Source organism: Cucurbita pepo, chromosome 7 (genome assembly GCF_057944985.1).
Source record: "Cucurbita pepo subsp. pepo isolate OVF chromosome 7, ASM5794498v1, whole genome shotgun sequence".
NCBI classification, from domain to species: Eukaryota; Viridiplantae; Streptophyta; class Magnoliopsida; order Cucurbitales; family Cucurbitaceae; genus Cucurbita; species Cucurbita pepo.
In genome coordinates this window covers 4,297,563-4,323,440 of record NC_141804.1, presented here as the reverse complement: position 1 = coordinate 4,323,440, position 25,878 = coordinate 4,297,563, and the positions used below count along the sequence as shown (strand labels likewise).

At 36.1% G+C, this 25,878-nt stretch overlaps 3 protein-coding genes and 1 pseudogene across 4 annotated transcripts; 1 reads left to right on the top strand and 3 right to left on the bottom strand.

Annotated features, from left to right (window-relative positions):
* Nucleotides 1-331: 331 nt before the first annotated feature.
* LOC111798007 (uncharacterized) lies at nucleotides 332-4,328 on the bottom strand. Its single transcript, XM_023680945.2, has 11 exons — nucleotides 4,110-4,328; nucleotides 3,874-4,021; nucleotides 3,659-3,730; nucleotides 2,306-2,377; nucleotides 2,075-2,146; nucleotides 1,840-1,983; nucleotides 1,672-1,752; nucleotides 1,512-1,583; nucleotides 1,363-1,434; nucleotides 715-786; nucleotides 332-623 (listed from the first exon to the last, which is right to left on the bottom strand). Exons 1-11 carry the CDS (start codon nucleotides 4,204-4,206, stop codon nucleotides 533-535), a joined length of 993 nt encoding a protein of 330 aa, XP_023536713.2. The 5' UTR covers nucleotides 4,207-4,328; the 3' UTR covers nucleotides 332-532.
* A 3,438-nt stretch (nucleotides 4,329-7,766) lies between these two features.
* On the top strand, nucleotides 7,767-15,903 carry LOC111797993 (Reticulon family protein). Of its 2 annotated transcripts, none has more exons than XM_023680925.2 (4): nucleotides 7,767-8,054; nucleotides 8,263-8,404; nucleotides 14,675-14,744; nucleotides 15,729-15,903. In XM_023680925.2, the coding sequence occupies exons 1-4, from the start codon at nucleotides 7,819-7,821 to the stop codon at nucleotides 15,782-15,784; spliced, it is 504 nt and encodes a 167-aa protein (XP_023536693.2). In that variant the 5' UTR covers nucleotides 7,767-7,818; the 3' UTR covers nucleotides 15,785-15,903. The 2 variants fall into 2 exon arrangements, with proteins under 2 accessions (XP_023536693.2, XP_023536692.2); XM_023680924.2 differs by having other exon boundaries at nucleotides 7,768-8,054; nucleotides 15,653-15,903.
* A 1,990-nt stretch (nucleotides 15,904-17,893) lies between these two features.
* Nucleotides 17,894-21,421, bottom strand: LOC111798624 (putative inactive purple acid phosphatase 2). Its single transcript, XM_023681880.2, has 2 exons — nucleotides 20,633-21,421; nucleotides 17,894-19,428 (listed from the first exon to the last, which is right to left on the bottom strand). The coding sequence occupies exons 1-2, from the start codon at nucleotides 21,404-21,406 to the stop codon at nucleotides 18,148-18,150; spliced, it is 2,055 nt and encodes a 684-aa protein (XP_023537648.2). The 5' UTR covers nucleotides 21,407-21,421; the 3' UTR covers nucleotides 17,894-18,147.
* A 3,368-nt stretch (nucleotides 21,422-24,789) lies between these two features.
* Nucleotides 24,790-25,777, bottom strand: LOC147791622 (putative carbohydrate esterase At4g34215 pseudogene; annotated as a pseudogene).
* Nucleotides 25,778-25,878: the final 101 nt, after the last annotated feature.

Here is a 25,878-nt window from a genome sequence, read left to right as displayed (position 1 = left end):
TACATGGATATAATATAAGGAAAGATACTTATGCTAAGAAGACATCTATCTAGATATTTATCTATAATAAAATATTAAATATGATAAACTATAATTTAGTATTAAATATTCTTAACGGTAACATTTTAGGGTTCGTTATAATGAAAATATCTCAAAATTTCAAAGTTCAAGGGCAAAAATGAAACTTTTCAAAGTAAACCTATTATACCGACCAATATTTGAACCCGAAAGGAAGTGAAAACCTTAGCTAATTTTGTATTTTAAAACTAAAATATTTCAAATTCAGCAAATCCTGATTCCTCAGCTTTGAATAATGCTCAATTAGGACAAGTGGATAAACTCACTTTACATTCTATTAGGACAAATATGGTTTAGTTCCAACAAATGTATCATGCTCCTATATATACATTGCACAGCCTTTACCTACTTCCATATAGATAGATATATTATAATGGCCATCATCCAGAGCCAAATTTGGCCAACACACTAAATTTAAACAAGATAGCTATATAGTCTCGATTCGACTTACCGATTAAGCAAGGAATTCTGCATCAGAGACTTCAAGAACCTTATGGATACCGATCGGCTTCACGCCTTGCCGAAAAGCATTTCCTTCAATGTACCTATGAAGAACATGGCCTCAGAAAAATAACTAACAGCCTAACAATTGATATGAAATTTAAGTTCAGAATTGAGGGTACAGAAGACACTCACATCTCTTTTAAGAACGGGTGTTTATAGAAGGCATCAGGGATTCTTCCACTAAATTGGTTGTGATCCAAGTACCTAGAATTAAAACCTTCGCAGTTCATAAAAGGACACTGAAGGAAGGAAACAAATGATCATATGAAGGAAAAAAGAAATGAATTTGTCTATTCCAAAACCACTCTCCCCTGTCCTAACAAAACAACTAGTCTGTGGCTATTCCAAAACCACTCTCCCCTGTCCTAACAAAACAACTAGTCTGTGGGTTCTCATAATTAATTATAACTAAACACTTGTATAAGACTAATTATAATTCAATCACTTAGCTTAAACATGTCCTAAGATATTAAAAATGTCAAACCCAAACATCAAAATGATTATATGAAATTACTTATAATAAATTAATGATAAACAAATTAATCGTGCTAAAATCAGTGTCTTAATTATCCCCAAACAAGCCCATGCGTGATTTTAAAAATAGTAATTTTCATGAAAATTATAACAAATTTATTTAAAGAGTTTTTTATATAATTATTGCCCGTTAGAAAGGGAAAATTTTGCAATTACTAACTTCTTAACAATTACAAGCGTAACATAAATTCAGATTCAACCAAATATTAAATATGGAAATTGAAGAAAGATCAAGAACAGACTTACAGATAAGTCAACTTGGAAATATGAGCTACCCCAGGTGGTATGATTCCAGACATCTTATTGTAGGAGAGGTACCTACACCCAACAAAACAAATGGTCAGAAAAAAACTGATGATAGGAAGGAGATAGAGAGCTAAGAGTCAGTAGATTACAGGATTTCCAAATTAGTCAGGTTTGCAAGCTGTGATGGAACTCCTCCCGTAAAATAATTATTGTTTATGTACCTACATACAGAAATAAAAATAAACTAATGACAAGAAGTATTTCAAACAAAATTAACTAAAAGATGGTTTCTGTCTTCACACGGCTTACAGGTTTCGGAGCGATGGAAAACAACCTTCAATGCGAATAAGTTCCCTGATGGTTCCTACTAAATGATTGTTACCAACATCCCTTACAAAATCAAAATGTCAAGTCAAATATAAACACCTATATTCTATTGTTTTCCATAACAAAATGATCCAAATAACAGAAGTTTACAGGTGACGAAGATTGGGGAGGGTGCTCAGTTCAGCAGGAATTCTCCCTGAAAGGCGATTTTCATTCAAATGGAGATAGCGAAGCTCCCGAAGATTAGCAAGCTCCTTGGGGATTTCCCCTTTGAAATTATTAAAACCCAAATATCTGCATGATCTCAAAATGGCAACAGATGTGAATAGATGAAAATGAAAAGATATAGATCAAACTATGTGTAGTAGAAACTAAAATTACTCACAAATGAGTTAGACTCTTTAGCGCACCAATCTCGGGAGGGATGACATCTTGAAGTTTATTCCACCTTAAGTTACTGAGAAAGGGAAGACATAAAACTATAAATCAACTAGGCAGATTAAAAAAAAACACAAAACGTGAGATTTCAGCAACTGAATCATGAACCACCACATGTACATATCACATACATAGTTGAACCAGATAAATGATTTTTAAAAAATGCACGTGGACATACAGTATTTTGAGGCGTCTTAACCGTCCAATTTGAGGAGGAATTGGTCCAGTCAACTTGTTATTATGAAGATCCCTGTTATAAGAACAAACGAAGGCATACAAATCATAACTATCTTGAAGAGGTGCAAATAGATACTCCTCCCTCTTAACCCCTTTTATTTAAATTAGGAAAAATTGCACAAACCACCCTTGAACTATAAGGTTTGTTGCAATCACACTCTAAAACTTTTAATTTGATCAACCAATCCCTGTACTTTGTTAAGTATTGGTTTTTAAATGTTGTAATCATACCCATGAATTATTAATTTGATCAATCAGCCTCTTCCACTTTGTCAAGTGTTGCAAAGGAGTCTTATTGCAGTACTTAATAAAGTAAAGGGACTAACAGATCAAGTTAAAAATACATGGGTGTAATTGCAACGCTTAACAACGTACATGAGGTTGATTGATCAAATTAAAAGTTCAAGGGTATTATTGTAACAAACTTCATAATTCACATTGTGCAATTTTCCATTTAAATTATAAAAAGGGTTAATGAATCTACAATAAAGAAAATAACACTAGATGGCATTCGAAGCAAAAGAATGTCTGTATCCAGCAATAATTATATATAGCTTAGTGAATCACCGGGATGTGAAAATGCAAGAGTTGGCTAATGAGCGAAACTACTTAGAACATCATAACGGCCCATTTTAATAACCTTTCTGTTTCAAAAATTATGTTTATTTACTACCGTTTCTGTGTTTTGATCTACTTTCAAAGTTCTTTAGAATCATAGCCAAGATCTATATAAAAAAAATGTAGGACATGTTTGATTTTTCATTTGGTTTTTGAAAATCAAGTTTGTCAATACTACTCCACTTATGGGGGTTTGTTTGAAACTAAGATAATTTGACTTAGAATTCAAATGTTCTCTTAAGAAAGATGAAGCCAGAGATAATAAGAAAACAAACCCAAATTTCAAAACCAAAAACCAGACTGTTAGCAAACAGACCATAGTTTTCAAAAACTTGTTTTTATCCTACAAATTCGGCTAAAATGAAAAGTGTTCTAAGAGTGAAAATCTTGAAAAGAAAAATGGTATATGTAGTTTTTAAAGTTTAATTTTCAAAAACACAACGATAAACAAAATACGTAACACAGAAGTCTAAATGTCGAATATGAAATTGTTAGAAATTGGCTCCTCGTTATCAGAAGACAGAAACAATGTACAAGAGTATAGCACGAGGATGAATTCAATTGATGAATGTCAAGAAAGCATATCCACGTATCAATCTCCCAGTTCATAATCCCCATGGTTAGAGTAAAAAGAAGAAGAAATTACGACAAAAATCAAAGAAAGAAGAAATCTCACAGCCTAGTAAGATCCAAGAGATTGGTAACCGCGACAGGAAAAGGTCCAACGATTGAAACCGCATAGACTTCTCTGCAAAGAAATGATCAGAAATAAATATGAAAATCGCACTTCCCAAAGCAAGCCGTCTCATGAAGTAGCTGTAAATTTATGATAAAGCAACAATTACATGGAACGAGAAAAGAAATCGAAGTTTCGGTTGAAGATAGGCATACAATTCAGTGACGACTCTGTAATCCCCTTGAGTGGAACAGGTAACGCCGGACCAAGGTAGAAGGTGGCCATCACCACAGGGATCATCTCCAACCCAGGAATACACCACTCTCCAACCGAGAGAGGCCTTAATCTCATTCAATGCTTTCACTGTAAGAGAAAGAACAATAAAACCCTAGAGTAAAACTCAACCAAATAAACCTTGAGCAAGATCGCAAAGAAGGACATGAGAAGATACCATCTCGTTTCAAGGTTTTGCAGAGAACGGATTGGTGAGCAAAAACAAAAACGAAGAAGATTATGGAGAATGCTGTAAATGAAAATCTGTGCCGCATTGTAGTTGCTGCGAAGTTCGAATTTGTGGTGTGGGTTTCCAATTCTCCCACTGGCCTGGCAATGAGCAGTGAGTGTTCTTGTGGATTTGAGGGACTGGGAAGTCTGGCAATGGAGTTCGAGTGGCTTTTATTTGGGGATTTTTCTTTGTTTCTGTTTAACAGTTGCCAGAATTAACAAATTTTAATAAATTATTTTTATTTCAAATTTTAATAAATTATTTTCTAATGCAATTTTTGTACTATACAACATTATGATCTTGACATGCTCATAACAAGTTTGAGGTAGAACTCAAATCTTAGGTGAGGTTCTGTCTCACCAATCGAACACAATTCATGTAAAAACTAAGATCGTTCGGCCATATACACCATTTGTGCATGCATATTCTCTCGTTGCAACTCTAGCCAGCTTGTTCGTACTCTAGGGCAAGTCACCCATTCAACTTTTTCTCTACTCTAGGTTAATGTCTGCAATGTTGCATCTCATTTTGACGTTGTGATTCCCAACAAAACGGCTCATGGTTTGTAACACCATCCCAAGTCTTGAGACATGGGCTTTTGCTACTCACTCGAGGCACACTTATCAAGAATCGACACATGAGTCGCCTTTATCGTCAAGACACTTCGAAGATCTATCCATCTTTGACATTGTATTGGAGAGTAACCTCATATACCAACTGATATGGAATCAACCACCCAAGGGAAAGTATGGAACGGATTACTTTGATGATCAAGATCAGGAGTAAAGAAAACTTGTTTCTAAACAATGATTCGAATCACTCCACAAGAGGTTTGATCAATACCACTTGAATCACTGTAGCATGCAAGTTCTAAACACAAATATTTGTAAATAAAATCTTACCTCTCCAACCAAGCAAAAAAAAAAAAATAGAAATTCTATTCTTTTTAATTTCAAAATAACCTATGACACATAACTCCTAAATTAAATTGGCTAGTATATGAGAAATACTCATAACCTCCATATTAAAATGGTCGGTTAATGGTGGAATATGGTAACCTACGTGTGTTATATACTCCTATACTTAAAAACTAGCTTAAATATGACAAACAAATATTTAAATTATAATTAAATAGTGCAACAAATGAAAGGGAGGTCTGCAACAAATTAATTAGTGCTTTAATGTATCTCTTTCTTGAAGCTCAACTTTGCACAACATATAAGGGAGGTCTCCAACGTCTTCTAAAATTTTCTTTGTTGAGCTAATCATAGCTTGAATATAAGTGTACAAGGTTTGTTGTAGCTTTTTGGCTCTCGTCCTTGTAATTGGACCTTGAGGTATGAAAAATCCTTGGTCGTGGTTCATATCACCAACCTTTGACTCATGGGCTATAGGACGCAATGCCAACACACCCATGTTGTCCAACACTGTCCTCAAAAAAGTAATTTTCAAAGGAAGATGTCCAAGATGCTCATCTTGCAACATTTGCCCACACCATAACACATATATCTGTTGTGGGGTAGCTCACATAGGCCACAAGGTCCAGGAGTAGTAGAGAGCTGACACCATGTGTCCCGCTATAATACATTTTAAGGCATTTTTTGTATGACAAAAGTAGACGTGATTTTGGCGAGCGGCCATATAGTGCCGTGGAGTGTACGTCGGTTGTCCGATTGACACCAAATTTGATAAACTTTCATCTTTCATACTTAACTCCAAAGTCGCATATCAAAACCCCTACTTTTGAAGTTTCGGCTCGAGGCCTTACCCTGCTTTCTTCAAGCTTATCTTTGTCACTCTTGTCTACCCATTGCCTCCAATCTCGCTTATGCCTCAACTTAGCTTTAATACACTCTTCTTGATGTGTTGGATGATACATCATCCTCTTCGGTCGCACCATGACACTTGTCTATATTAACCCTCATGTGACCAGATGGTTGCCATTTGAGGGTCGTTACTGTGTCTATTTGCGTAAGACATTTCTAGGTCATGATGTCTTATATAACATATACATAATCATATAAAGTCATGATCGATCACACACGAGCACACACGTATCACATAAATTATAAAGAATCATTCCATTCAATTAACACATAATTTTAATCCCGGAGATGTGTTATTCATGCATCCAACAATCATTCCAACAATAAATACTCTTACTTCAATAACCTTAGTCCAATTTATCTATGACTTTCATGAAATAACCAAAGCTTAAATTAACCTTAATGAAGTTCAATTTCACACATGACATTCAAAATGTACGAGGAATCGATCTTAAAACTCATTGATAAAGCTACAACTACCTAACTATCGAGCTAACATAGATAGAATAACCTGAATAACTTGAATAGTCCTGAATTAGGCTTAATTTGGTCCAAAAATCACCAAATTGACTCCATCGAGCTGAAAACCCTTGAATCAACTACAAGTGGATGGATTGAAGCTTAAACGGTGGTTGGAGCAAGAACAGAAGCTGAATTGACTAACAAGCCGTTCGCTAGCCAGCCAATAAAAATCGGGGGAGCTGCATGTGAACTGTATGATTTCCACAAGCCACATGCAAGTTGGGCATTTGATGACATAGAGCGAGTTGCTAAGTTGAACGACGCTTAATAGGCCTAGATTACTGCCGAAGGTTGGTAAAAATTTAGTTCTTATACTTTAAAATTTGGTAATGATTTTGTCTTCATTATAAGAAAATTATTAATAATTTTTATAATATATATATATATATATATATATATATATATATATATATATAATTAGAAATTTGTTAAATCTTATTCATAATTTTCATTAGGGGTGTACATGGTCCGGGTTGGGTCAGGTTGGGGGATTTTTTTGACCCAACCCAAAATTCGGGTTGGTCGAATTGGTAACACAACCCAACCCTCTATTTTCGGGTTGGGTTGTCAATTTTTTTTTAAATTTTATTTACCCACAATTTATAATTATTCGGAACATAAAATATATTAAAAAGTTCACAAACACACATCAATCTATAATTATTGACAAAAATAATAATAATAAATTCAATAAAAAAGAAGGACCGAAAATGGTAACATATTAACATAATATATTAAAAATAAAATAAAAAATAAGGACCGAAAATGGTAACATATTAACATAATATATTAAAAATAAAATAAAAAATAAGGACCGAAAATGGTAACATATTAACATAATAATAAAAACAAAAATACCACTCTGACAAACCCATCAATACAAAAATAAATATTGTTAATATATTTTATATATTTTAATTTGGCTCGGGTCAACCCGAAGGTTTTGCCATGAACCCAAAACCGAACCGATTCAGTTCGAGTTCAGAAAAATGAACCCAACCCTACCCGAAATGCTAACTCAACCCAACCCAACCCTTATAGTTCGAGTTGGGTTGGTCCAGGTTGTCGGGTTAAATGTACACCCCTAATTTTCAAATATTAAAGTATAAGAATTAAATTATTAGATTAAATGATTACAAAATTTAAAATAAATAAATTAACTTGCACTAATTTAAGGGGAAAATAAAAATAAAAAATTAAATTAAATTAAATTAAATTAAAATTTTAAAATTTTTAATTAAAAAGAATGGGGGGCGTTACCAGTTGACGAATAGTATTTTGAATCGGCAATTCACTGAGGGTTGACGATGAACCAAATTGAGGGGAGGAGCGAGAGCTTGAAGGACGCAGAAATGGCGAATCGCTCCATCAGCTGCAAGACAGAAGTAGGCAAACCCCTTGTAGCTCTGATTTGCGGTTCATTGGTTTATTACCATTGCGCTTATCGAAATTCCAGTCTCCTCTCCCTCGTCGCGGATGTTTTCATCGTTCTCCTTTGCTCTCTCGCCATTCTCGGCCTTCTCTTCCGCCATATGAATGTCTCGTAAGCATACTCCACTTTTTTCTCTATGCTTGTAGGGTATTTTCTTGATTGGAGAATTCAATGTCCACGGAATATTAGTCGGTTTCAATTTTTATGGATTTCTTTTAAGGAATGTTGTTGAACTTAGATCCTCCATCTTTATGCATATCTTTATCGTCGTTGTGATCTTGAACTCTAGCCTGTAAGCCAAAATTCAATTGATTTTCAGTGTACCTGTGGATCCACTTGAGTGGCAAATTTCGCAGGATACTGCTAATAGTATGATAGCTTGGTTAGCCAATACCATAGGTGCGGCTGAGTCTGTACTGAGAGTCGCAGCAACAGGGCATGACAAGAGGCTTTTTGTGAAGGTATTCCTCTTCTCCTCAATTTGTACGTTAGCATGCTTCTACTCGGTCTTGATCTCGTTAATTTTTACGTTAGTCCGTTTCTTCACAGTTTTGGTAAGTAATAACTAGACTTCCTTTCACTGAGTTTTAGGTTGTCATATGTATTGGAATAGGAGCATCTGAAATTGCATACTAGCAAGAAATTCATTTGTTTTTAAAATCCAATATGCCTAGGACTTTTGAAGGTCTTCAGAGTAAATTGTACCATAGTCAGACTTGTGGCACCCGAAAGTATTTTGGCAACTTAACATTGGGTGAACCTTTACATGAATTAAGTTAGTACCTGCATAGGAACCTTAAACCCTTTGTGCATGGCATACTAAGAAGCATATACATGGATATGCAACGTAAATATGGCACAAAGGCATATATTTAACTATACGTGTGCTTGGATCTGTTAAAGTGCTATCAGAGCTTTGCTTTTGGGCATGTCATGGGTGAGGAAAATGGATAGTTGAATTGTTGCAATGAACACAAAAAGGTTAGGATCCCCCCCTCCCCCCCCCAAAAAATGAAGTTCTTTGGTTGGCAGGTGTTGCGTGGGATGGTGAACACCCTATATTCTATCCATGTATTTCATCCACAATTGTGTATTCTTTACTTGAGGTAGGAGGAGAACATCAATAATTTGTTGTGGGGTTACCAATTTGCTTATTCCCTTTGGTGCTAGTGCCTAAGTTCTTTTGGTCGTTACTTAGCTCGAAGTAGAGGCTGGATCATTTTGGTAGGCGGTTGTTAGGTTAAATTCTCCTTGTGGGCACCTGTCCATCCGGTTATTTGTATTATAATCTTAGTTTTATTATCTTGGATTGGAATTCCTTCCTACAGTTAGTTGTTTCTTTTTGCGGGCTTGATTTTTGTATGATCTTGTACATTCTTTCATTTTACACGATGAATGTTTGACTTTTTACAAATAAAAGAATTGTAGCGACGAATATGCAAATGGGAACAATGTTCGGGGAGTTGAAGAAACTGTTAAATGGAGAAGAACATTGTAGCACTTTTAGATGGAATGAGTGTCGTTAATGCATGTGGAGTATATGGAGAGGATACCCAACAAGGCCACGGATAGTAGACATTGCAAATGGGAAACAACTAATTGAACTAGTTGGAAAGTGTGAAAAGGGAATTGAGTGAGCTGAGTTGAGTGCCAATTAAAGTTAGAGAATTTATGGTGTTGGAGATCAAATATGCTAGTTTTACTTGGGAAGATCAAATATCTATGTTGGAGGAGGTGTGTTTTGCATTCTTCCTTTACAGATAAAGACAAAGTGTTGTGACAGGTTAGTTTCTTTGCAGGGTTTTTGAGTATTTGGTTTGAGAGGAACAATAAGTTTCTTAGAAATAAAGAGAAGTTGGTTGAGGAGGTTTGGGTGATTGTTATGTTCAATTCCTTCTTTTGGGTGTTTGTCACGAGGTCGTTTTGTATGACCTTGATCTTGTTCTTTTGGCTTGAAGTCCCTTTTGTAATTAGTTTGGGCTTGTTTCTTGTATGCTCTTGTATTCTTTCATTTTCTCCATGTAAGCTTGGTTTCTTATCCTCCCCCCCCCCCCCCCCCCCCCCCCCCCCCCCCCCCCCGAAAAAAAAAAGGGTTGGAAGGAAACAATCTTGATGGTTAGATATTTCTCATAGAGTGGTGTTTATTCAGATAAGTGAATGGAAAAAAGAAATAATAATTCTGAGTATGACCCAATGTTTTAAAGGCTCAAGGCGCACTAAGGTGCTATGGCCTTCTGGGGCTTAGGCGCAAGGCTCAAGGCACACTATATATATAAAAATAAGGTATATATACACACAATTAAAAAAAAAAAAAAAAATCCTTCATGGGAAGAAATGAAGTTTCAACCCAATAAATAAGGTTCAAGTATTAGTCTTTGAACATAAGAGTCAAGAGTCAAATATTCTTGGTCATATATGCTTTAATTTCTTCCGACGTTTTCTACATGCTGTTGCATTTCTATAGCCCCCAACATGTTTTTTCATTCTATAAACCCCTCCTTTTGTTACTTTTAATCAAAAGCCACAAACTAATGCATTTATATTTTCAACATTATTCAAACGAGTATATTTCTGTCCAGATCTTTTCTTAGACTATCCTCAGCCATCTAACAAGTTATCAATAACCAACCTAGTCGATCAAATTAATTATCTCATATTAGAATCTTAAACCAACTAACTCTAACTTAAGAAAATAACCATAGTTAGAGAGAAAACGATACTAATTAAAAACTGAGAGTGAGATGGAGAGAGGGGAATCAAATGAGGAGTGAAATGGAGAGCAAGAAGCATCCGATCTAGAGAAAGAGAGGAGATGAAAGGCTGAGAGAGAGCTGGCAGAAAGATAGAGAGAAAAGAAGAAGAAACTAGACACAGAGAGGGAAAACATAGCAACGACAAACACTGTTTACAGCAACGACAAGGAATTGGCAAGTGGTTGTGTGGTTTCGAGGCGACTTCGATTTGAAGAAGGGGGAGAAATGAAATAATTATAATAAACATAAAATCCTAAATACAAAAGCCTTTGTGTTTAGGGTTTTAATAAATTTTTAAATAACAACTAACCTAAACGTACTGTTTTACTTAAAAATTAAAAAATAATTCAATAAGCCCTAGAGGTGTGTTGAGCGCCTTAGGGGTTTCATGGAAGGCACATGCCTTGGTCGTGCCTTCCTACCGGCTCCATGATCTTTTGAGGCAAGGTGCTTCACATGCGACTTGTGCCTTTTAAAACTAGTATGACCAATGATGCACCAGCCTAGTTTCATGGGATGAAGTTCAATTCTTTCGTAGATAGACTTGAAAAAACTTTTATAGCTCAATTTTGAGCCACATGATGTGCTATATGAGCAATTCTTCACTTTGAACCAGGAAGGAACAAAGAATTAATTATAGCAACAATATGAAATTCTCGCCAACCCTCTACTGAACTTAATAGAGTTAGTACTAAAGGGGTCAATAATGGCAGGGAATATGCTTGAGAATAAGGCAGAGATGAGAGTGGTAATACCAGTGGACCTAGAAGCTATTGATGAAGGTAGCCTAGTTTGTGGAAGACTAATATGAACTCCATTGTTTACGGAAGGGGTTGAAAGAGACTACATTATCTGCATCTTTATTAATTTATTAGAACTTGTAGGCATCTTTTTAAATTCTTGGGTATTTTCCAAACTACCAGCATTGAGGAATGTTCTTGGAACCTAACTCTCCCACCTATGTGCATTATATATATTGATCTGGTTCATTTCTCTTATTTTCCCCATTGAATTTTGTCAACGGAATTTGCATAACACCAATCTTTCCTATGGGTCAAAGTACCAGAATCTAACAAATTCTTGGACAGGGCTACCCGCCACACAAATCATTATTGCTTGGTGGAAATTCAAGGTGTCAAGAATTTTGGAAGCTGGTCTTGGATAAGGTGGAAAAGAAGTTGTCTCTTGGAAAAAAATTTCTTTTCTAAAGGTGGTATGCTTACCCCAATCGGTCTTGAGTGGGATTCCCTGTTATTTCTTTTCGATCTTTAAGATTCACTCTTTGGTTAGAGAGAGAATTGTGAGAGTGATGAGGATTTTTTTTTGTGAGAAGGGGTTAAGGAGGAGCTGGGTGGGTCTCATCTTGTCAGTTGGGAGGCGATGGTTAAGCCTATGGAGTTAGGAGGGCTTGGAATAGGGGATTTGAGGTTAAGTAATGAGGCTCTCCTGTCTAATGGTTGTGCGATTCTTAATGTAGTTGGACACTTTGTGCCATGGAATTGGACACTTTGTGGCAGTTATCCTTAGCAGATATGGCCCAGACCCTTTTGAGTGGGTTGTAGTGGTGGTACCAATAGGCCTTCTAAACATCTCTCGTTAGCTATTGCCTTTGGTCTTCCTTTCTTTTCTCTTGTTAGGTGTTCGATTGGCGATGACTCAACTGTATATTTTTGGTGGTTGCATTGTCTAGCCTCTGATCTGTCCTCATCTTTGTCTTTAGGGTTTCAGCTTTCTCAATTTGATAGGGAGGCGTTAAAGATAGTGAGCCTTCTTTCTATTCTTTGCGATCAGCATGTGGTTCAAGGGAGAAGGGGCAATAGATTTTGGTTCCTTGCTATTTTGAGGGGCTTTGCTTATAGCTCATTTTTTCATTTGTTGTCTATCCCTTCCTCGTCCCATCTTGTAATTTTTTTTGTTGTGTGGCTTGTTTTACATGGGGAAGTGAATACTTTGGAATTTCATGCATCGTTGTAGCATCGTTTACTAGCCCTTTTTGTAATTATGATCTTGGTTTGATTTTTTTTTTTTTCTGGATTAGAGGCCATTTCTGTATTTAGCTTTTGGACTCCCTTATGTTGGTGGGGTTGTTTTGTTTTGTTTTTTTTTTTTTTTTTCAGTTTGATCTTCTTTTTAACTTCTGACAAAGCAGTTAATCAAGTTTATAGTCTCTGAAGCACATTAGATGCAACTCCTAAGGCTTCGAAGATCTGTTTTTTTTCCTAAACCACTGAAATCTTAAATGGGCTGTTTTTTCCAAACTGGCAGAGGCTTTGCGTCTCAAATCTTTGTCACTCCAATACAACAGAGAATAACATTCTGTTTTCCAGCCAACCTATTCATATAATCCTTGGCAGATGGAATAAGCCTACCTATCCCATCACAATCCGCCAATAACCCTAAACCAGTCATCATTCCAATTTCTTTTAGTAATGACAAAAGTGCAATCCTGTTAATTTTCCCAAAATCTATTTCTTTTCATACCCAAAATTCCTTTTGCAACCTCTGCTTTACACAAAAGAGGGAAGGCATCAAATATGTCATTGTGAAAATATTACAAATCCTCTCCAAAACAAGCTTGGTGCTTCCTTTTCATTTACTTTCCCCTCTTTTCTTCAATAATCTCCCAAAAAGAAGACCCTTCATTTGCTTTTTTTCCAAAAGGGATAACAATTCTTCTTTTTCTAGGTCTTTAACTATCTCACTGTCCATGGAGATTGAAGAAGCTCCACCAGAGACATTTCTAATTAAAACCTAGTTCCAGCTTAGTCTAATGTAAAAAAATTAGAGATTTCTTCTCTCCGGCTAGAAAACAGAACCCAAATTGCAGGGAACACCCCAATTGAAAGCTATATCTTAATTGCAAGCTATAATTTTGATCTTTTGCACATAATTACCTACTTTGCTTCACTGCATGACTTAGTCTCATCTACTTTTAATTATCCTGCATCGATGGTATTTTTGCATATTAGACTAATAACTACTCTGAATATTGGATCTATGACCAAAATGCATACTTGTTTCTTTTACCATTCAGATGATTGTCAATTACAACTTTTTGTTTAACTAATACCAATTAGAGGGTCTTTTTGTTATCACGTTAGGCTGAGTTTGGGTTACAATATATTGTTTTCCTAAATCCTTTTCTTTACCCGGACATTTTGGAATAAATATTTTCCTTGTTTCTAATGAAAAAAAGCTTTGTATGCTAGCGCTTTCATGCTGGATCTAGTGAACCTGGACAAATTCGTATGAACATGTTTGATTGCACGTAAAATTCAAACTTCTCTTATAATCCACACTGGAGATGTTGTAGTATAAAAGTAAGGTTAAATTATAAGTTCATAAATCTTCAAGTTTGTGTCTAATAGATTCTTGAACTTTCAATTTTGTGTTTAGTAGTTTCTTGAACTTTCAATATTGTGTCTAATAGGTCTTATGACATATCCAACCTTTTAAAAAATTAATAGACCTATTAGACATAAAATAGGATTTTGTGTCTAATAAGACTTGTAACTTTTATTTTTGTAGACAAAACTTTCATGTATTTAAAAGAAATATCAGACAGGTCTTATTAAACATCAAGTTGAAAATTTAGGGACCTATAGATACTCAAGAATTTATTAGACACAAAATTGAAAGTCCATGGACTAATTTGACGTAAAACAGAAAGTTCAAGGTAATGGAATAAGCCTATCTATCAGATAAATTGTATAATCGAGATACTTGTCCATTTGGAGAGTTGAGAAGATAATGAAAATCAAGTAATAAGTATTGATTTTCACTGACAAACGAAGATGTTCCATCATAATATATTTTTTTCCATGGTTTATTTACCGGTTTATATTTGACTTTGTTTGTGAGCGAAGTTGCTCTTCCTACTAAGATCTTTCCGAACCATCTTCTTAAAAGGAATAGCTGTATTCATCTCTCATTTTGTGATGGATATTGTAAATTAAAGTTGCGTAAATCCTTCTCCAGGTCATTGTCAGTCTTTACGCTCTCTCAGCCCTTGGAAGACTGGTTTCAGGTGTTACGGTTGCCTACACTGGTATGTTTCCTACTACAACTTGCCCCAATTTCTGCTATCCTATGAGAAAAGAAATATTTCTCGACAATTTGATATGAATTTTTGGTTTAGATACTATTTTAGTACATATACTTTGTTAGTTTGCTTTGGTCCCTATTCATTTAGAATGTTCATTTTGGCCCATGTACTTTTTAACTTTTGTTCATTTATTCCTTGTTCTTTCCAAAAGTCTGTTTTGGTCCTTATATTTTTAAAATGTAACCATTTATATCCTGGTTAGCAAAATTCTCACACAAATTAAACTATTCAGCACAAAACTGTGACACATTTCAACTAATTTATTGTGTATTGTTGGGATGAAATTGTGATAAAAAAATGAGTCAAAAAAGAAAAGAACCAAAGTGAGTATAGGAACCCAAACGAATGTTTCGAGAGTACAAGGAGACTACCATGGACAATGTTGAAAGTAGAGGGACCTAATTGAATATGTTGAAGGAACAGAAACCAAAATTGACAAAAGTTGAAAGTATGATGACTACATGGTATTTTAACCGACATTTTTCTATTATTAATATTTAATTCCTCTTCGACTCATCATATAGGCGGCGTAGTAGCTTAAGTAGCTTAATTAGCTTTAATTAGCTTAATTAGCTTAATTAGCTTAATTAGCTTTAATTAGCTTAATTAGCTTAATTAGCTTAATTAGCTTAATTAGCTTAATTAGCTTAATTAGCTTAATTAGCTTAATTAGCTTAATTAGCTTTACCATCTGATTTTTCGGATAGCAGAGGTCAACCTATTTGCAATTTTCTCCTTTGTGTTAAAAATTTTCAGGGCTCATTTCTGTTTATATTAGGGAATAAATTGGATTGTTTTTGCTTATTTATGGAACCAATCTGTCTTTGAAGCTAAGAGATCTGAATCAACAGGTTTATGCATGTTGTGTATATACATGGTGTTGGAGAATTCTGAATCAATCAGTGCTTTTATTTCTCCTTTTCTTAGGAGAGGAAACGACCCTATTTCACACCAAGATTCCATCTAATCTTCACTGGCTGTAACCCCGTTCTGTCACTGTAGATAGATACGTCTTGTGAATATTACCGTTAACAGAATCAGACAGTCATTATATGATGGTTGTTTAGGTGGAGTAATAAATTTATTTGATGGGGAAAAAAAAGATTCCTGAGTTCATTATTGATATTGATTACTGTTCATCATTATGAGTATCGGTTGTTTTCTGTGAAGTTGAGTGGTGTGAAAAAGAAAATATTTGGCAGGATTGTCATTTGGGTTATACCTTTTTTGTACCAACTTTTAAGTTATAAGGAGATGGAAACTTGTTCAGGAGCTAGTTCTGAATTCTCCTTTTTTGTACCTTTTTTGTTTATACTTTTTTTAAACAACAAATGTTAACATTTAATGGATAAATGTGGTTGTAACATTTCCAAAATGAAATGTTAATAACTACTTAGTTCTCCATATTACTATTTCTAGAGTCAACAAATGAGGAACGGTTGCATTCAATCACTTTTGGACTTTATTTATTAGTTTTTTGTTGAAGTTTTGTGGTGTTACTTAAATTGGATCTGTGATTGATTTCTAGGTTTTAAACCTAATTAGTTACTTCCAATTACTTAAAATAGTTATAGCTTTCGAAATTCGGAGAGAGTGGTTATGAGATTCATTGTGCTAGATTTTTGATATCCCTACTCAGCAAGGAAGATAGAAGTTAGAACAATTATGACAAGTAGGGGTCGGAGGGGAGATTAGTTTTCTGTGATATCCTTTTTTGAAATTAAGAGGCTTTGATACGGTATCAAAGTAATTTTGATACTAAACGATATAACAACGTTAGAGGAATTGACGTGGACAATTCTTTGTGTATCATGTTCAAATCAATTTATATCAACAAAAGCTTTCAAGGACAAAAGAATATGCCAAAAATAACAAAAATAACAAAAAAATTGGTGAACACTAAGTTTTAAAGCTTAAGGTATTGTTAATTTTAAAGTTTAAAGTCAAAATGCCTTAGGGAAATAACAGTTTCAAACACCGTGCTCGATACCACAACGTAGACCGCTGAAAAACAAGTCCAATGCAATTTGAATAACTCAAATTGAAAGTTAATTACAAGTTTTTATTAACATAAGGTGTCTTGGGGAGCGAAGTAATGATTTTTCAACAATTATTAAATATTGAGTGTCATCTCTTCTTTGTTATGAACATGCAACTTCAACTTAGTCTACTTTAGGCATAAACCCCTCTCATATTAATTATACATGATTTTTACTTCTATATCTATAATCTTCCATTTATTTATCAAATGTGAGATATTGGTCTCATTTCTAGTAATTCTTCCATCTTATTTACTTTTGATTTGGGTAAGTGGTCGGTTAGTTAAAAAAGCTTTAAATGAGTTAAAAGTATGTGTTCTGAATCTTTAAATGATTTGGGTAAGTTTAATCTTGATGAATTACTAAAAACGACGTGAAATTAGACAACTCTGAGGTATGATTAATGATTTAGTAGTCATGCAATTTACAATGTCCTATCTCTAATTAATGATTTACGATATCATATGTGATGATGTGTTTTATGTTACTATGTGATAAAATTTCGTGAACCGTTCAAGATAGGGTCCACATAGTATTATAAAAATGTAGGGATGATCACGATAGAGTCTGCACTTGTATTAGATGTATTACATGATGGGCACCATAAGCATACTCTATATGGAGACGATTAGAAGACATCCAATTATCCCATAGTCGTAAACTTGTTCGAATAAGAGCAGGGTCCACATAAGTATATAGTAGTTGACAGACACGAGGGTCACTCCCTCAAGATTATGATGATAATGATTATGAGTACTATTAGAGAGTCGTCAATTAATCTCTAATAATACATCATCCTAATCAATAGATTATGAATACGAGCTACGATGTCTCACTTATATGCATACCTATGATTAAATAGAATAGTAAAGAGCTAAACTATCCAAAAACCTAGGATAATCTTAATGAGATACATGAACTCCAATGAACTAGATTACGAAAAACGATGAGTTTCGAGAAGCTAGATTTTGAGCAACAATCAGCTTTTAGGAACTAAGATCATATGATTAGCTCGGACGAGCTCCAACGAGCGATGAGCTCCGAGAAGCTATGAATTCCAAACATCAAGTTTTATTTGTATTGAACTCTTTTCATCAGTAATATTCTGCAATTTCATTAGATACAAAAAAAAAAAAAAAAAGAAAAAAAAAAGAAAAAAAAAACAAATATTCCACTAATACATACCTCACACTGCTCTTGATCAGCACCAGGAAGTCGAATACCTATTTACAAACACTTTCCCTTTCTGATTCAAAACATGGTTGCAACTATACACACACACATAATCTCCACCAATTTCATTCACTTCATTGCAACTCTTCAGTCTTCACAGGAGTCCAGTTATTTCTTGACTTCCTTGCATGTGATACAAATCCAACGATGTATCCTATGAAGCCTCCAAGTACCAAAATACTTCCTCCCATCACATACCACGAGAATGCGGACTCTAGCATCCCATTTCTCGACCATGAGTTTTCGACGCTCCCGTTGAACTTTGCACCGACACCGCCATTTACAACCTGCCCTGATGCCAAAATCTCAACCGAATCGTGTACCTCTCCGTCGTGGTTTCCGACATAAGAGATTGTTAGCTTCTCTTTCGTAGCAACCAATCTGGTGTACCCGAACTCGCCGCCTCGGTACATTGATCTCTTTGGTTGTGGGAAGATTGGGACATCGAGGTGGTTTGGTCTCGGCTCCCAGATAGGCTGCCAATCTTGTCCAGCCATCCCAATAACAAGATGGACGGGTAATGCCTCCCAGTCTTCTCCATCCACACCCATACTTCCACAAGTGTAGTTTTTAAGTGGGCAAAATCTCTCGTACCTATGAACATGACCCCATAATGCCAATGTCACGTTGTTTTTCACAAACAATGGTTCCAAATGGTGCAGCATTTTCTCCCTCAATGGCGTGTCTCTAAGTTCGTTGCTCGTCGTGTACATCGGTCTATGTCCTTGTACTACCACGAACGGCGTCTTCTTCCTATCAACAGACTCCAAATCATGCTCTAAGAATGAAAACTGCCTACTTCCTTTAAGGAAATTGGTTTCTGTAGATATGTATACAAAATGCACTGATCCCATGTTAAACGAGTAGAAAAGGTTTCGAGTAGGCACGCCGTTGGTTTTAGTCGGTTCCGATGAATTTCCTGGCATGTTGAACTTCAAACTGTATGGCACCCCACATTCTCCTCCCCCGTCTTTACCATATATACCGGACGCCCAGTCGGGCTTCCATGGCTGAAGAGGCCAATCATATTCATGATTGCCAATACATACATGGTATGCAACCTTGGATGCCACAGGTTCAATCTGATTGAAGAAAACGTCCCACAACCATGAATGACCCCTTGCATAGCTGATATCTCCAATGTGAGAGACAAATGCAGGTTTGTCACCGAGAGCTTCGATGTCACGAAGTATCCACCTAACAGTCGATATACTCTCGTCTTGTGTTCGGACAAAGGTCGTGTATGGTGTTGCAGCTCCCATGTCACCAAAAAGGAAAGCAATTGTTTCATCTGAGTCCTCATTACGAGACATAAAGCTTTGAATGCTACTCCAACCTTTGGACTCACTTCCGACCTGGTAAAAGCGAACACCATTGCATTATAGTTCTTTACCTTTATGGTATGGTCAACTCAACAAAAAACACAAAAAAAAAAAAGGAAAAAAAAGGTACCATCAACTTCATTTCTAATTTGAATGCAGAGTTAATAATTTTAACTTTCCAAATCATAATGTGAGATCTCACGTAAGTTGAGGAGGAAAATGAAACATTATTTATAAGGGTATGAAAATCTCTCCATGACAGATGCATTTTAAAAAACCTTGAGGGAAAACCCAAAAGTGAAAGACCAAAGATGACAATATACGCCAGCAGTGAACAAGTGGGCTTGGACGGTTACAAATGGTATCAAAGCCAAACATTAGGCAATGTGTTAGCAAGGAGGCTGAGCTCAAAAGGGGGTGGACATGAGGCGGTGTGCCAGCAAGGACGCTAAGCCTGGTAGAGGAGTGGATTGGGAGGGTCCCACATCGATTAGAGAGAGGAATGAGTTCCAGCAAGGACGCTGGGACCCGAAGGGGGATGTATTGTGAGATCCCACATCGGTTGAAGAAAAAATTGAAGCATTCTTTATAAGGGTTTTATAAGGGTGTGAAAAACTCTCCCTAGTATATGCGTTTTAAAAAACCTTGAGGGGAAGCCCAAAAGGGAAAACCCAAATAGGATAATATCTGTTTGCAGTGGGCTTGGGCTATTAGAAATGGTATTAGAGCCAAACACTGGGCGATGTGTAAGCGAGGAGGCTAAGCTCTGAAGGGGGTGGACATGAGGCGGTGTGCTAGCAAGGACACTTGGGCCCCGAAGGGGAGTGTATTGTGAGGTCTCACATCGGTTGAGGAGGAGAGTGAAGCATTGTTTACAAGGGTGTGGAAACCTCTCCCTATCTGACGTGTTTTAAAAAACCTTTGAGGGCAAACCCAAAAAGGAAAGCCCAAAGATGACAATATCTATGGACGGTGGGCTTGAACGGTTACATAAACACCAGCAATGAACCATCATACAGTACCAATTTCCTTCATGATTTCTCATGGCTATAGCAGGGCACACTACAACAATGAATCAAGATTTGAAACAAGCAGCATGAATCATCACAAGAAAACATCATAACAACCATATGATTTAGCTAACCAAACTACTAATGCCAATGATCAAAACCCAAAGCTAATAGCATTTGAAATTCCATCAGATACAACAGAACAAAAAATTAGGCAAAAAGGTTACCTGATAATAAACCCTAGATCCATTCTGCAAGTTTGTCATAACAGCATCATGAATGAAACCAGGATCCCTCCAGCCAATGCTATCATTAGCAGGGGAATCGCACATGTGCTTCCTCTCGTACCTCGCAACACGAGCCGCAACAATCTGATCAAGCTCCTCCTCCTTCTCTCCATACCTCACGAACCTTTCCGATCCATCTTCCGTCACGAACATCACTCTCATTTCATCATCCTGGTCCGTGAACGCCAGATGGATCTGCTCCGGACCGCGGCCGGGGCTAAATCGGAGCTCTTCCGAGGATGCAAGGAGGTGCTTCGTTCCAGGCAGAGGGTTGTTGTCGTGGTCATGATGCTTATCGTCAATCTCCGATTCGGTCCATCGAAAAATCCTGAAGGAGTATTTGGATCGGAGGTTGACTAAGGGGATTGTAACGGATCCGGAGCCGGATTCCCATCCGGGAGAAGAAGAAAGAAAAACATAGCCGATGAAATGCTTGTGAGACGAATTTGGAGGCGAGTAAATTCCAAGCCAGTCGAGATTGGAGGGAGATTCGACTCCAGACCATTGGATTTGAACTGGATCGCCGGATTTGTTGAGAGTAGAAGGGGAAATCGAAATCGAAACTTTGGATTGGATTGAAATGGGGAAGATGGAGATGAGAAGGATGAGATAGATGAGATTCTCCATGGGAATGAATGAAGAACAGGTATCAAAAACACTGCTGGAGACGCCCAGATTCTTATCGATGAACTTCAAAACACAAAAATTAGGCATGTTCTTCAGCTTCAAGCTTGGATTCTTGTAAAGATGACCAAATTTTTGGGCCTATCCATCGTGTCTTTGTTACGAAACTTACCAAATAATGTTAAATGGCAATTTTTAGTAGGCTCACCATTTGAAGTGAAAGGTTTGAATTGCTCCCCAAAAATGGTAATGCCACGACGAAAACGATGTACGTATCGAGAACGGATGGTAAATACAAAATTACGTATATTGACACAGTGCATGATTATGTATTCAATTTATATGATATTGATTCATTTATGTACTGTCTTTTCTCGAATGCCACATTATCACCATCTTTTGTCTTGGTTCGTCCCCGAACTACATCTTACTAGGGAAGGTTTCACTCTAATATCATATGTGACGCCCCATACCCATGTTTCGAAATTCGATTTGACATCTAATGGTCTCGGCTTTCCTTTACATCCCAACAATATGATGCTTTACCTACTTGACTTGTCTCGTCTGAAACTGCTTCTAGAAGTGAAGATTATTCCTACACACCAACCTGGTCATTTTAACATGTTTTGTCCTCCTCAAAAACATTCTAGGAGATGACCCAACAAATATTTGGTCCAAGTCAAACACGTTCAACTTTGAAATTCCTATCATTATGTAATCAAAAAGAAAATGTTGGTAATGAATGTTTCACTGGCATAGAAGACATTGAAATCGATTTTGATTTTATTTAGAATTAAACAAAACTAAAAATTAAGCGAACTTATATTGAAAAAACATGAGAAAATTATGGCGAGTCTTGTAGATATATCCAAATGGATTGGAAAAGTAGAGCTTTAAAGAAAATCATGACTCTCGAGAGAGAAAATATGAAATCCTATTGGTATCATATTTAAATATTATAAGATATCCTAATACATATTTAAATCATTTGAGTCTCATACTAGTTTCAACTACATATTCTTTATTTAATATATTTTATATAGATTATGTAACGCCCCGTTAGGTTTAATATATATATAAATATATATATATATATATATATATATATATATATATTAAAATAAAAATAACAAAATAAATAAAAGAAAAAAAAATTGACCACCTCTCCTTTAATCTCTTCGCACCTCCCCTGAATCATTCCGTATCAATAATCTCAATTAGAAATTATCTATCTTAGAGTCCATTAAAATTGGTCAGATCAAATAAAAAAAATAGTAAAACAAAAAAGATCTGGAAATAGAATTAAACAATTAGATATGGGGTAGAATTAAACCGAAGAAACTGATTAAAAGAATTAAATTTATTAGATATGAAAGTAGAATTGAACTGCTTAAAAGAGTAAAACAAAAAAAATCTGAAAATAGAATTAAATGATTTAGATATGGAGTAGAGTTAAACCGAAGAAACGGATTAAAAAAATTAGATTTATTATATATGAAAGTAGAATTGAACTGCTTAAAAAATTAGAGTTAAAAGAAAAAAAAAAACAAAAAACAAGAGAGGGAAGATTTTAGGAAAGAAAAGAAAATTAGAACGGTTTGAAAATGGCAAATATTGTTCAAACAGAATTAAAATATAACATAGAGGAGAAATAGAGTGAGAGAAGAAAAATGGAAGATATAAGAAATAATTACATTTGTATCTATAGGATATAACATTAAACTTTTATCCAAGCCACATAAAATATTAATAATATTGACATATTTTTAATTTATTATCTTAAATAATTTAGAAACAATGAAAACATGGAATTGGATTTTTATTGAGGCCGTTTAGAGTTGTATTTCACACGGTTAGTTGGATTATTAATTAAAATGTGAAATATTAACAAAAGGTGACGAACGATGCGATACGGTGACGAACGATGCGATAGGAAGCAAACCTTGGCAACATTTGGTGTAGTTCTCGAGGAACGGGAGCTTACGTTAAATAAATTAGGGAATACTTCGGCTAAGGCCAACCAGGTAAGTGGTCTTACTATAGGATAGACTAAAAATTGTATGAGTTATGATGATGTATGAACTATGTCGTACAATGCGGTATATGAGTTATGATGATGTATGAGTTATGATGATGTGTGGGTTACGATACTTGATGATGTGTGCAGTATATATATTTTTTGATGAATGACGTACTTGATATGTTTGACGCACTTTGTGGCAATATGATGAGTATGATGATTGCGTGACGTTTACCTTAATATGAGATGTTTTCCATATTTAGAGGGACCTCATGCCTATTGTATGTTCATAGGGCTACTCCCCTAGAGATGATGAGTGCGGACATGCACGACACTATGGGGTTCCGCTGACCTCTGGACGTCGCTACAGATTAGCTTGACCAGAGGGTCCAGGGATGTACAACAAGAGAGAGTACAGAGAATAGAAAAGTGCATTTTCAAAGCTCTACCGGACCAGATATATATATGGTTTTGCACAGTATGATGATGAGTGCGAATGCGCACATATGAGGGTGTTCATGAGGCGCATGACACTATGGGGTTCCGCTAACCTCACGTTGCTACATATTAGCTTGACCAAAGGGTCCAGGGGGTGTGCGAGTGCCCTTGGGATTCACACTCGCACGTGTGAATCGTGTGTAGGGAAGTACTATACATCCAATTTGTTCCCAACCACGTGATCGAGACCTATACACTCCACCCCTTCATATGGTTACAGGTTCAGTCCTTGTAGCGTAGCAGTAGTTAGTAGGTGATCCAAGACTTGAGATAAAAGAGGCAACAGATTCATATACGGAATCCATACAAATTATTCAACAAGTTTTGGAAGGAATTCCAGGAGGCGGGCGGAAAAGAGGGGAAAGCTCTCCGTTCCTCGTTCTCCTGTAGCTGGATTCTCCGAAACCACAAGAATCTTTAGTTAAAATGGTATTCTAACTCAGTACCTTTTGAGATTCTAACTCAATACCTTTTGAGATTTTGAGACAGTACGATGAAAGTTGTAAGCTATGTTCGGGGGGAGTTATTGTCTATCGTTGGCCTCTATGGTAGAATCATTCTAGGGCCTGAGAGGCGGTGGTTTACCCTGTGGCGGATGTAAGCGGTTCGAGGCCGCTTATCTCCAATTCATGAACTTAGCTGATTTAAAGCTATATGATAGCACTCCATTTTTCGATAGAGTTTATGGTGGATTAAGGGTCTTGACTCACGATAGCACCAATAATAACCTAGCTGATAGTTACTTAAATCTCATAAACAATAAGAACTAGGTTTCTTTGATAGATAATATTTCAATGTGGATAATTTCATTTGCCTCATTCGATATGTGCCACTCAATGCATCTAGGTTATTATTTTAATTTTGATCTTTAAGAACAAAATTTGATTATTTTTAATTATTTAAATAAGAAACTTCCACAAAAGTGTATTAAGTATGTTATGGTTCAACAAAGATGTGGTTTAAATGATTTTATTGAGATAGAATAATAGATCAATCAATAGAGATTAGAGAATGACACATAATAAGATCATAGTAAATGACCATAGTGGGCGAGATATGTGTCTGCCAACCATTTACCCAAAACAATCTCTGTTTCCGTATTAAAATGACCATGATCCCACGAAAAGCCTTCAAATGTGGTAAAGTTTACAGGCAACTCCCGAGAGTCGATAGTAATGATGTCTGGAAGCTCTTTTTGGACGGCATCTTCAGCTGCTCTCACTGCCGGCAAGTTATGAGTATCGTGCTTCATAAAAAAGTCATACATGGATATCTTAACAATAATGACCGGTAAAAATCTAGGTTTTATATCATTGCGGATGTCGGTGATGAACTTCTTTAAGTTGTCTTTGTATCTTTGAGCGGTGTCATTCATAGCCGCATCGCTTTCTCCTTGATACCAAAACAAAGCACGCACAACTCCACCTTCTTTTTCTGATGTTTTAATTCGTTCAATGAAATTTTGGTAAAAAGTTGCACTAGGATTGCTAGGGTTTTTTATCCATTGTTCAATTAAAGTGCCACCTCTAGCACAAGGAACCAAACCCACGGTGCCTGCCTTTTGTCCAGCTTTTTCTTTGAACTGGTGAGCAAACGGTATCCCCGGACCAATCCCTGGAGTGTGACTAATGTCAATCCCCAAATGGAGAGGTTCATGTGCTATCTCCCATTGGCGCTCAGGGTTCAACCGTAGGATGGATGGGTCGGATTGACACTCTAATGGGACCTTTCCATCCCACACAAGTTTCCCGTTTTGAATTTTCTCTACCCCACCTCGACCAGCCATGTTGCTCTGACCGGCAAGGATGAATATGTTGGTGGGAGAAGTAGCCCCTGAAAGGGAAGGGCTAAACAATATCATACACAACAAGATTGATAGTTGCAGCAAAACCATTTTGACCCCTTGTGTCTGCAAATAGACACAGAAGAAGAAAAGTATAAAGGAAAAGCTACTTTTTGTGTCTATTTGCGCAGACTTTTTGTGTCTATTTGCACAAACACAACTACTCTCCCGTTAAAACTCTTATCACTCTCCTTCTATTTT

Excerpts from the sequence above, each read along its gene's own strand:
- LOC111798007 (XM_023680945.2), bottom strand. The coding sequence starts at position 4,206 with ATGCGGCACAGATTTTCATTTACAGCATTCTCCATAATCTTCTTCGTT. Across the intron at positions 4,022-4,109 it reads CAAAACCTTGAAACGAGATG|TGAAAGCATTGAATGAGATT; the intron begins GTATCTTCTCAT and ends TTTCTCTTACAG. Across the intron at positions 2,147-2,305 it reads TTAAGACGCCTCAAAATACT|TAACTTAAGGTGGAATAAAC; the intron begins GTATGTCCACGT and ends TCCCTTTCTCAG.
- LOC111797993 (XM_023680924.2), top strand. The coding sequence starts at position 7,819 with ATGAACCAAATTGAGGGGAGGAGCGAGAGCTTGAAGGACGCAGAAATG. Across the intron at positions 8,055-8,262 it reads TTCCGCCATATGAATGTCTC|TGTACCTGTGGATCCACTTG; the intron begins GTAAGCATACTC and ends ATTGATTTTCAG. Across the intron at positions 14,745-15,652 it reads TGTTACGGTTGCCTACACTG|GTTTATGCATGTTGTGTATA; the intron begins GTATGTTTCCTA and ends CTGAATCAACAG.
- LOC111798624 (XM_023681880.2), bottom strand. The coding sequence starts at position 21,406 with ATGCCTAATTTTTGTGTTTTGAAGTTCATCGATAAGAATCTGGGCGTC. Across the intron at positions 19,429-20,632 it reads GATCTAGGGTTTATTATCAG|GTCGGAAGTGAGTCCAAAGG; the intron begins GTAACCTTTTTG and ends CGCTTTTACCAG.